Raw genomic sequence first — 12202 nt, 5'->3', positions numbered from 1 at the left:
AAAGTAAGCACTCAAAAAGGGTTATACAGTAGTCCTAGGCATTAAGCTTCCGTTTGATACAAATGCACCAAAATAGCTAAATATTTTAAAAGTTACAGCTATGAGTATAAACTATTTTGTTTTGAATTAACAACCTTCCCCCCATTATGGTACTGATACTGTTTTAACTACACAAAATAATATTAATTTTGCACAGAATAAGGATTCTTGAGGTGTTGTCTTTTTAGTATAGTCGGAATGTCATTTCATTGACGTATACACTGCATTTACTTTAATGGAACTAGGCAGTTTGACCCTATTCTTATTCGCATTCTAAGGGAATTTTGCACTGATAAGTGTTCGCCCTTGGTCATTTCGCCCCAATTTTGGTTATCCGTAGTAATTATGCATAACCATGGGGACATAAAAGCTTTGTTAGTGTAATCTATCAAAAGTCTTTAATGAGGACTAACGATGGTCGTTTGAATCTTCACAAAAAAATCACCCGTTCCGTTGGTTGATTACGTTGGTTTTGTTAATTTTTATGGACTCCCTCCTTCTTTTAATATACCTTGTTGTTCGATATTCGTGTTATTTTTTTTTTAGATGATAAAAACAATGAAAAAGTACAGCTTCCTGTGTTTTCGTATATGCTTCTAAACGGTCTCAACAATTGATGTTGCAGTAATCTGCAGTATTCATAAATGTTCAACAGAGTACTGTGACATCAAATATAGATATTAATACTTTATTAATTTGGGACATTCGAGGTGATCTTCTGTATATCGTACAGCATATATGAATGCTAATTATTACCTATTACCAGCACTTGAATATGGATCATTATCAAAACCATAAATGTCTTTGTCATTGGCAGTATCCTGAAACACGAAAGTTTTCATTAATGAATATACCATATTTATGTTACGAATCTCCACATGATTTGGGATATATCTTAGAAATCCTCGACTCGCATGTCTGACAACATTGCTTGTATTTAATTTAAAAAAAAGCAACACACTAACAACATCTGGCATGTTTCTGTTTAATATGCTGCAAATTGGTTGACTTCCAGTGGATCATAACTTGTTAAACAGTTTTAACAGCGGTATACTACTGTTGCCTTTATTTATTAAACACATGCTTATTGTTGAAAACTGTGGATTCAGATTTAAGGTAACTTTTGAGTATCAAAATCTGAGTAAAGATAAAGGTTCTCACCTTCTTTATACATGAAAAGCATTACAATTTTTTAAATAATTTTTCAAGTTATACTTAGCGGTCCTAAATAATAAATTTAACAAAATTGGTTTTCTTGGAAAGAACTTTATTTCTTCGCGTTAAAATTGTGTTGCAGAGCAAACTCATGGATGCCCTTTTTAAATTTTACAGGAAACACTGCATTATTGGAAGGGTTTCGTGCAGTTTAACACAAACGATTTGTATGTCATTGAGGTTGGAGATATTATTAGAATTTCAGCATAAAATGATTGTTCAGTTCGAGTGTTATTGTATATATTTATAGAATACATGATTTACATAAAATGGTGTCCTTATGAATGATAAAGTGCTGAATGCAATACATTGTTCCAGAAAGCGATTGGTAAATGAACTTGTCAATATAAAACCTAACTTAATAAGTACATGTATGTTGTTTTTTCTTGACTTTTAAAGCAAAGCAAAAGGCGAGTAAGCCAGCAATATTTAAATTGTCATTGTTTCCCCTTACTTGGCTAATTGTTCACGAAAAGCCTTGACTATGCTGAGGATGAAATATATTATTTGAAAAACTTATTAGTAAGTTTTACAAGTGAATTATGGGTGTAGTAGAATCAATGGCAATCGTTCTTTATCAGCCATCTGTGAAGATATCCATATCAGTTATGGTCACAAGGCTACATCAATTACATAAATCAGAAATATGTCTGTTTCAAGTATAATAAAGATTTCATGGTATCATAATAACTTTTCTTCAAAAACACCCCATATCAGCCCTCGACCGGTGTAATGCCACGAGCAGACTTCTCGGGATTAAATTGTGGTTTCGTCTTGATACGGATAGGATATAAATAAGATATGTGTTTATATTTTTACATTTTTTTGGTTTTGTTATAATAAATGTCATATTTTATTCTTACAACATTTGCAGCAAGATCAGGATGGTCGGTTTGTAATCCATCGTCCAATACTGCAATGACGATACCAGCACCAGTGTAACCTGCTGACCAGGCGCTACTGACTTTCATTGTTGGAGTAACATCGTCATTCTAAAAATGATAATTGCAATTCTCATTTTTATAACTTTTTGTGCATTTAACCGATTCGTGACACTTTTTTTTCAAGAACGTACGTTGATTACATTTTGGATATGATTTCCCGAAAAATAATATCCGAATAATATTATCAGGGTCTTTCAATAAAATATACGATAATGGTTTTACCACTTTCTTTCAATATAATGATATTTTGAAATATGAATTTTCTAAAATGCTCGGCAAGCTTAAAAAAATACATTTTTTTTTAAATTAGACAAAATTAAATTTAAAAGAATCTATGTATATATACACCTATTTACTTAATATATGTGTAGTGAGAACACATTTAAGTTATCTTTCACGTTTATTAACTTCTTTAATTAATATAAGTGTAGAGGGAAAACATTTAAGTATTCTAACACGAGTTTGATATAATTAAAGGAAATTTGAGATAAACGAACCACATAAGGTAGATTTAAACATTCTGAAAATATTTGACCTTGTCATATTTTGTTTTATCTTATAGCCATTTTTAAAGATAATAAACAACTCTTGCATTTTATCCTTATGCTCTATGTTTTAACATGTTGGCCCTTTTGGTTGACAAGCGGTCACCGGACACATTTTTCTAGATACTAGCATCATGATTGGGGCCAGGTTTGGTTAAATTTGGCCCAACAGTTTCAGAAGAAAATATCTTTCTGAAAGTAAACGACGCAGATGGACGCCAAGTGATTCAAAATTACTGACAATTAACCTTAAAAGCAAATATTTAACAAGAAACAGAAAAAGACCACTTGTAGAACCTATATGTATTAATTTTGCGATCGTCATTTACCAGACTAGCCCCGAACTTTAAGTACTGTTATTCCTTGGTAGATGCTATATTCCTTAAAAGACGAGATTATCATTCTTAACCAGCAAATAACAAATCTTATAACATTAACATTTCAACTCTCTGAGTGCAGAAAGACTACACACACATACACAGTGTATATTAATATATTGTTCATCTCTCCTTTTTTATCGAGAGAACTCTTAATCTAATTTTTATTGCATCGTTTGGATACACATAATTCGAACACCGTAATTGCATATCTCCTCTTAACGTGATGTCTAACCATAGGTAGAGCCTATTCACCAGAGACAGTCATCACAGTTTAGAAAGACTCATTACATGGCATGCAAATATTCAATTACATTTGATCATTCCAAATCTCGTATTTCGAGAGATAAGGTGACAATTTCCTTTTTCTTTTTTTTTATAGTAAAAAAAAGGAAAATATAAAACTTTTGCGACAGAAGGAAGCTTATTTTCGATAGCGACTTCAAATAAGTTGATCACTAAGAATGTCAATAAAGCACATTCTGTGATAATGTTTGATATGAACGTTCCTCACAATTTATAATTGAGATAAATTCAAAGGAAGATAAAAGTTTTTGTTTTGTGCTATTACCCAAATATATAACTCTGTATTATGATTTGAGCTGCACATTTTCCCGAAAATAAAGAAATATGCTTTACACTGGACTTTTAATGGAACTTCCATTTAGAAAACTTTAACCAAAAAATTGTTACGTAATTTATTCTTATTGTCTATTTACCTAAATAAAGAAACAAAATCGAGGTAACAAACTAAAACTGAGGGAAACGCATAACTATAAGAGAAGAACAACGACACAACACTACAATGTAACACACACAGAAACGAACCAATGTTCTCATTTGCAAAAGAAACTATACAAAAGTAAATTGCTAAATGGAAACGCAATGTCTCACTATTTGTTAATTTTTCTATTTGGTTCAACAAAAATCAAAGAAACCAGATTTACAACCTACATTGTACCAAGTAAGAATTTGACGCTAATATTTTAAATATGACATTACGTTGACTGTTTGGCCTTTGTACTTTTTTCCATAAGACATCGAAAACAAAATACTTTTATATCTGAATTTAAAAAGTAGTTTTGCACAAATAGTTTGCCTGCGACATTTGTAATTGAAGAACCTACCAAATACCAAAGATTACTCCACTCTGTATCCACAGTTTTTGGTACTCTGACATGGCCTATTTCTTGTTGAACCCATTTAATCTACAATTAAATATAAACCAAATTGAATGTTGAAATACGAACGTAGTCATTTCGGAGTATCAGTGTTAATACATGGAAGAACTCCTCAGATGCATTAACCCAATTACTTAGTATAATCAAGATCGAACAAACAAACATTTCTGTGTTTTAATAATCGGTTATTCTTGCGAATGGCCGAGTAGTTTAAATTGTTCTGATAAGGCTTTAAAGACGTTCTTATCTGATTGAAATACATACCATGTGTCCATGCATACCTTACATGCAGGTATCTTACAACGCTTTGTTCTCATTTCTGTTTTAAAGACCTTGTTAGAGTCTCTGGTGTTGTCCAAATGATACACACCTTTAAAAATCTTAAGGCTGAATTTTTTTTATTGACTGGTATACAAACTACATGTATAAAGATTACCAAAACAGAAATAGAATGGAGCGTTGTAAAAATGTTTAAGCAAAGCGTGAACACAGGTTCTGTATTTTAATCAGATTGAAGAAACATCAATTTAACACAGCAACGTTGTGAACAGTGCAGATATATATGCTCCTCGAAAGGTTCAATATATGTAATATGGAACCGCATCATCATGGGTAGTAAATGTAATCACGTGATAAAGGAAATATAACAGCACTATAATACATAAATAGTCTTACCCCTGGATTTCGTCTCAATAGATCTACATCAGTGTCTTCTCTTAGAGTACTCAGTTTTTCTTTTGTTCTTGTCTGTCTGATCTGTGCTTTGATATATATCTCTTGTCCTATCCGAAACTGAAATAAGTAGAAAAAAATGAGTGAACATCAATCGACATTCGCGCATTCTGAAATAATATCAATTTCATTTATTTTAAACCCATAATAATCGCGTACCTTATAATTTAAGGATAAGACAATTTTTTTTTTTATTTATTTGTAACGATGTTTTCCAAATAATTAAAATTATTGTTTCAGTTCGACGGGTTCAAACAGAAAGACTTGAAAGCAGAGAAAAATTGTGTATCTTAAAATCGGCATGACTTTATCAGATGACAATACTAATACTAAAATAAGGCTTGCACATAGTTATATACTTTAATTCAGTCATGGACCCGTGATATCACGGATGTGTACTAGTATGTATAAAAAAGAAGATGTGTTATGATTGCAAATGAGACAACTATCCACAAATGACACAGACATTAACAACTATAGGTCACCGTACGGCCTTCAACAATAAGCAAAGTCCATACCACATGTGTGTTCTTTATTAAACAGTTTAATGAGATTAAAAAAAATCTATTGAGTTATGTAAGACCTGTGTTTGCTATGATCATCTAATATGCTATAAACTCATTGCCAGGGTTAAAATTGTGTACGCCAGACGTGAGTTAAGCCTACAAAAGACTCATTAGTGTCGCCTCAAATCAAAAAGCTAAAAAGACAAATAAAATACGGAGTTAAAGAGCATTGAGGACCCAAAATTCCGAAAGGTTTTGACAAATACACCGAAGTTAAACTATTCCTGGTTTTGAAATTCGTAGTAATTCGAAAAATTCAAAATTTTGTAAATAGCTAAATTAATGCTATTCTATATTTTCGACTTAAAGTAAAAAACATTGTTTATTAATTAGATATAAGAAGATGTGGTATGAGTGCTAATAGGACAACTGAACTTTCCATCCAAGTCACAACCTTGAAAAGCAAACTATTATAGGTCAAAGTACGGCCTTCAACACGGAGCCTTGGCTCACACCGAACAGCAAACTATAAAGGGCCCCAAAAATGACTAGTTAAAAACCTTTCAAACAGGAAAACCAACGGTCTAATCTATATATAAAACGAGAAATACTTATGATCCACATCAACAAACGACAACAATTAAACATAAGGTTGCTGACTAACATGACTAAGGACAGGTGAAAACAAATGCAGCGGGTTTAAACATTTTAATAGGCGCCAACCCTCACCCTAACCTGGAACAATAGTGTGACATCACAGCATAGACAGACACACTATAAAATTCAATTACAATGGCTTAACTCAATCAAAAGACATATTAACAAAAACAAGTGAACATACAATGAACGAATAAATGTGATCTATGACACAATGTAAATACAAAATTAATATAAAAAAATGGGGGTTAGATGTAAAACAATATCAGAAAGACATCCATAACCTTGGACATACTGTCGCAAAATAAAATAACGTGCACATTTAAATTAAATTAATTTTGTTGTAAAGTATACATGCAGTACGGAAATATTTTTTACAAAATAAATAATTTTGTTGTTCATAGTACGAAAACAGAAGTGAAAATTTATCGTCATACTAAACACTTATCAAAGGTGGAATATAATAAAAATAGTGAGACGAGATATACATGATATAACACTAAATAAGTAAACATTAAAAAATAACAAAAATGCATTACAAATTGTGTCAACAGGTCAAATTAACACGAAAGTACGATTTGAGAGTTCTCGCAGTTACTTAAAGCTAGTTAAAGCCAAAAACAATTAATAAACAAAAGATAATGCATCAGAGACTAAAATCAACTAAAACACATCCCAGGGATTAAAGTATTTTAACGTCATGGACAGTCAAAGAAGACATGACCTGTGCAATGCCAAAATGAAAGTATCGACAGGCAGTAGATAAGTTAGGAGTTAACCTTTTAATAAATATGTATAATTCTATACATATGTTCCAGACCATATGAGTATTTGGACGGTCGGACCGTACAAGTATACTCATACGGTCTAGTACGAGCTGGACCTTACATGTATTTAGACCATATGGGGTTTTTTTAAACAAAAATTTATCAAAAACATTTATTGAGTTTTTACAAATTGATATTATTACAATTATATGAATGTGTGAATAAGTCAAACATTGAAATTAAATAATTCTTTATTTTCTATCTAAATCCTAATTTTGCACCCTTGCCATGATGACAGATTTCTAACATTGAAGGAACGAACATTTATATCAAAGGGTGGGAGGAGGGGTGGGGAAATACTTTGATCCCTAATTTTATGGGGGAAAAAGTATTCTGTTAAAGCAGATGACGACAAATATATTCTGAATCCAGATTTTTTCCCATACCTTATAATGTTAAATATTGAAAAAATAGTTTGATTGATACCATTGAAAAACTCAATAAAATTTATCGTGTAAAACTCTGACTCAGACAAAAAATCATAACTTAACTCCTTTCTAATAACTTCAATTCAGTGAGCAATATTAAATGTCATGTACATGTATTACTGACATGCTAAATGCAGGAGATTACTAGATTAAATTAACGCGACTTTTTTTAAATAGTTATAACTACAATTGAATTTTTATATATTTATTCGCGATTTCATTTATGTTGATCAGTAATATACATTTGCATATAATAAACTTGACAAACTTCTTTAAATTAGGCAGACCGTACGCGTATGGTCCGACCGTATGCGTATTTTGAAAAAGTACTCATACGGTCCGGACCGTACGCGTACGGTCCAAATACTCATACGGTCTGGAACACATACTAGAATAATCTCTATATACAAAATGAACGTAGATTACTCTATCTATGTATAGAATTATACATATTTATTAAAAGGTTAAATTCTTACTTATTTTTTTCAGAAAAAAAACTGTTTAAAAAGAATACGAATTTAGTTATGTTTTAATTTGGTGATGACAAAGTCGATATTTGTGCCAATATAAACTATTATATTCAAAGATCTAATTACAACATTGGTAAGATAACATTTACTAACAGGTTTGGGGGGAAAAAGCGAAAAGGTTAAAGGTTCGATGAGTTTACACGGATCACGCATGTATTGTAGGCTTTAGTTGTTATGGCAGTAAAGTCCTTTTTCGCCGACGAATAAAATGGATTAAGAATTCACCAGTATTTCGTGCAATGTATTATTCATTTTGACTCCAGTATGTTTAAGAAATAATTAATGGGGGCTTGAATTTATACTGATTTTACCACGGGTTGGCCCTTTATGCTAAATATTTTACCATGAGCGAGGGGTAAAATATCGGCATAAAGACCAAACGCGTTGTAAAATCGGTATAAATTCAAGCCTCCATGAATTATTTCTATTCTAATAGGACAAATATAGCAATTCTTTTGGATCATGTCGCTCTACTTCAAGGCAAATATTTGCCGTTCCCGTAAATAAACGCACTATTAAATTGACGTAAAAGAACGGAGCAAACTGGACTAGTGGCATGCTTAAACCATTCACAAGAACGTAATTAGATAGGTTTGGATGAATTTGAATGATAATTTTACTTATATGTAAACGTTTCCTTGTTGTGATGAATTTTCGGTTTCAGAACCGTGCATTTTCTCGTAAATTGCTTATATTCCTACGTCAATGTGCAATGACGTCGGGTAGTTCATTCATAAAAAAGCATATGCCGTGGGAGAATGATCGGAACATCCAAAGCAATATATTCATATTTTACCACGAGTGTGTACTCAAAGCGTTTGAAGAACGTCATATTAAAATTTTTATCAAAACTATAAATCCCTGCATCCTGTCGTTTGTTTTATTTTGCCATTTCACAAGGTCTTACTTTTCTAAAAACAATCAATCCCTTTGGAGGTGTGCTTCTAATATGTTTATGCAATTAGTATGCATTGGGTTAATCTTTAAATTATACCAATAATTAATTTTTTATCTTGATTTGTCACTACAAAATTAATGAACGATATGTGAACACCGATGTTGCCTCAATAAGTTTTACATTTGGTTACAAATGATTCAGTATGTTCGCTAACAGTTTCAAAATAAACAAACTTTTTAAAAAGCTGTTCTAAAATGATAGTACAAAAATGTATATAAATAAAGGAATTAAAAAAGCAGAACAAACTAGGGGCCGTGTGCTTGTTTTCGAGATAATTATTGAAAATATAGCGGGACACGATTCTCTCTAAGATTTTTCAAACTGTTAAAATTGGCCGCTTTTTTGTCTCAAAAACTATGAAAAAAAACAAGGATTTTATAAGATGCTCAAATATGGCTTTTTAAACGATATGTGATAAAATTAGCGAAATAGAAGTAGGGGTAAGTGGGTTTTTTTTTTTAATCGCAATATATGGATAAATCCAGAGGATTTCGAAAATCTGGCAAAAATTCAAAAACAAGTGGAGCAAACAAAGATACCATGTGATAAAATGTACGTATTAATTTGTCTCAGAGTTGGAGGTCCTTGGCTTACCGTTGGCAGACCTCTAGAAAAAACAAAGAAAGCAAGACAATATTTCTATGCACACAATGTGATTCTGTTGACATAATCTTTCCTTATATAAAGTGAATGACAGATTAATAACCCTTTAAGGTTGTGTTTATTTTTGTCATGTAACATGAAAATACATGTTGTTGAACTTATCAAGGACAATATTAATGTATACCTTTACAATCTCCCATGCAGAGTTTTAGGTCTTTGCTCTCTCTTAAGAAGAGAGAGAGCAAGGACCGATACCTCTACATGGGAGATTGATACCTTTATCGGATTGACTAGAAAATATTTGTGCTGTAAAATTGCCCATGAGACCACTATCCAGACACAATGAGCATACTAGATGACTATACAGGCAACACTGATCAAAACTCATCATGCTCATACATCATTGCTATGGCAGAACTATATTGACGTACGTCCATAGATCAACTAAGTATTGAAAGGCCAAAAAATCATATGCAATATGTTCGGTACATGATTAAAGTTTAAAAGTGTTCATCTATATATATGAACGGCAAACGAATTAGTCGAATGCTTTTCTTGTAAAAGATATTCTGCATTGTTATTGAAATATGACATTTTAATATTATTTTGTTTTGGCATGAAAATCAATTACTCTACTGTGTTTTGTAATACATCTTTATTTATAAATGGATAAAATGTCTGTCTCTAAAATTTCAATGATAATCTTTCGTTAAAAGATTTAAAAATCTGGCGTTAAAATGTTCGATATGTTTCGCTCAAATGTCCTATCGATTTAATAATGTGTCTTCCGTTGGAAATCTAAAACTGGGATTGAAAGAAAAACAAACAATACTATGGCCAAATGAAAAAAAAAACCTCAAACAGTCAAATAACAGCCCACAAAACACTTCACAGAAAACTAAACAGTTAACGATTCCCGGGTGGTGCACGTATTTGCTCCTGAAGGGTCAGCATTTCCTGCTCCACCAGTATCCGATATCGTGGAGCTAATGACAAGCAACATTCCGATAATAAGTCGCTTTACAAAATTTAGAATTTTTGAAATTCTAAGGCTTTTCTACCTCAGGCATAAATTACCTTAGCTGGATTTGGCAAAACTTTTAAGAATTTTGGTCCTCAATGCTCTTCAACTTCGTACTTTATTTGGCCTTTTTAACTTTTTTGGATTCGAGCGTCACTGATGAGTCTATTGTAGACGAAACGCGCGTCTGGCGTATATACATAATTTAGTCCTGGTATCTATGATGAGTTTATTTTATTCTATGGTACAAGGTATCCAAACCGTATATATAGATATCAAAAAGTAAAGGTAACGGTAATTTGCGTTGTATTAAAAAATACGTCAAGTCACTTTAATACTTTACAAATCAATTTAAGGGTACTAGCTTATACCAGTTACATATTAGCAAAAAAAAAAAACTTGGCATCCTTTATGATAATGATTATGTTTTCTTTTCTTTGATCTTGTCAAATTTGATATAAATTACAATTCAAGATAAAAAGAAACGAATGAAAACACACGGCAATCATGGATTGCAAGCAACCCCACAGTCGATTAAAAAATATATAATTTCATCATAAATTGACTAAAAAAACTCGTAAAAGTACTTTTAAATAGATGCCAAATTTTAAAATATTTCTTTAATTGGTTTCTTATGATAGCATATTTCGCTTATCCCCTTTTTTATTTATCTCTTCTTGTATGGAAAGTACATGTAGCTTTAATGCTCTGCAAAAGTACGGAGGTATCCCGGGAATCTTATAAAAAAGGGTTATAGTTTTACTTAATACATCATGGTCTTCACTATTTCTGTTTAGCGTATATATACTTTTTTTTTAGCTAAGGTTAGATCAGATAGTTTTCTTAATTAATTTGTTTCGAAGAAACCCATTACTACGCTCTTTGTAATAAAGTAAAGTGAAAATATCAAGGGCAATAAAACAAAAACCGGAATGATGGTAAAACAGACATTACCATTGACAAATGAAAAAAAGATACTGACAAACTATTAAAGTCACAAAATATTACACAGAAAACTAAAGTGCAAACAAATCCCGGATTGTGCACGTATTTGCTCCGGAAGGGTCAACAGTTCCTGCTCAAGCAATATTACACCTCGGGTAGCTCATGACAAGCAACATTCTGATGAAACATCGCATTATATGATACGAGGTATGCACAGATATATATCCAAAGCAGAGGTACATTGTGTAAAAGAAAATTTGCGTAGTATTACTAGGTACAATGAACCTAGCATACAAATATTTTAATGTACTTTGTCAAGCACTTGAACATTTAACAGTTAATTTGTTTGGTATTTATACAAAAAGCCTGAGCACATGTAATGATTTCGATTGAATTGTGCGGTCAAATGTGATATTTAAAGAGGGATGAAAATGAAAAAATAGAAACGGTTATAAAACATCTACACATTTTTTCAATGACAGAACATTAAGTAAAGAACCATTATGATAGGAATATACAAAACACTCTAAAAGCATATGGTGTTACACACGCTTGCACAGCACTTACAAAAACTTGTGTAGGTGTATAGTTCGCGTGGAATCGTGAATCGAAATATAGTATAACCATAAACATGTACTTTTAATGTACAATGAATTCATCAGATAAAGTGCATAGGTTACGTACAGTTATAAGG

At 31.7% G+C, this 12202-nt stretch overlaps 1 protein-coding gene across 1 annotated transcript in view; it reads right to left on the bottom strand.

Annotated features, from left to right (window-relative positions):
* LOC139515209 (furin-1-like) overlaps nucleotides 1-12202 on the bottom strand; it is a 48141-nt gene that overhangs the window by 30445 nt on the left and 5494 nt on the right. The window contains exons 2-5 of the mRNA XM_071304773.1: nucleotides 4977-5093; nucleotides 4248-4328; nucleotides 2118-2246; nucleotides 796-860 (exon numbers count right to left, since the gene is read on the bottom strand). Of these exons, the coding sequence (XP_071160874.1) occupies nucleotides 796-860; nucleotides 2118-2246; nucleotides 4248-4328; nucleotides 4977-5093 (392 nt within the window). The remainder of the gene's footprint in view (nucleotides 1-795; nucleotides 861-2117; nucleotides 2247-4247; nucleotides 4329-4976; nucleotides 5094-12202) is intronic.

The sequence above is a fragment of the Mytilus edulis genome, chromosome 3 (genome assembly GCF_963676685.1).
Source record: "Mytilus edulis chromosome 3, xbMytEdul2.2, whole genome shotgun sequence".
Taxonomy (NCBI): Eukaryota; Metazoa; Mollusca; class Bivalvia; order Mytilida; family Mytilidae; genus Mytilus; species Mytilus edulis.
Note: the sequence above shows the minus strand (reverse complement) of the source record. Positions and strands in the feature narration are given on the sequence as shown.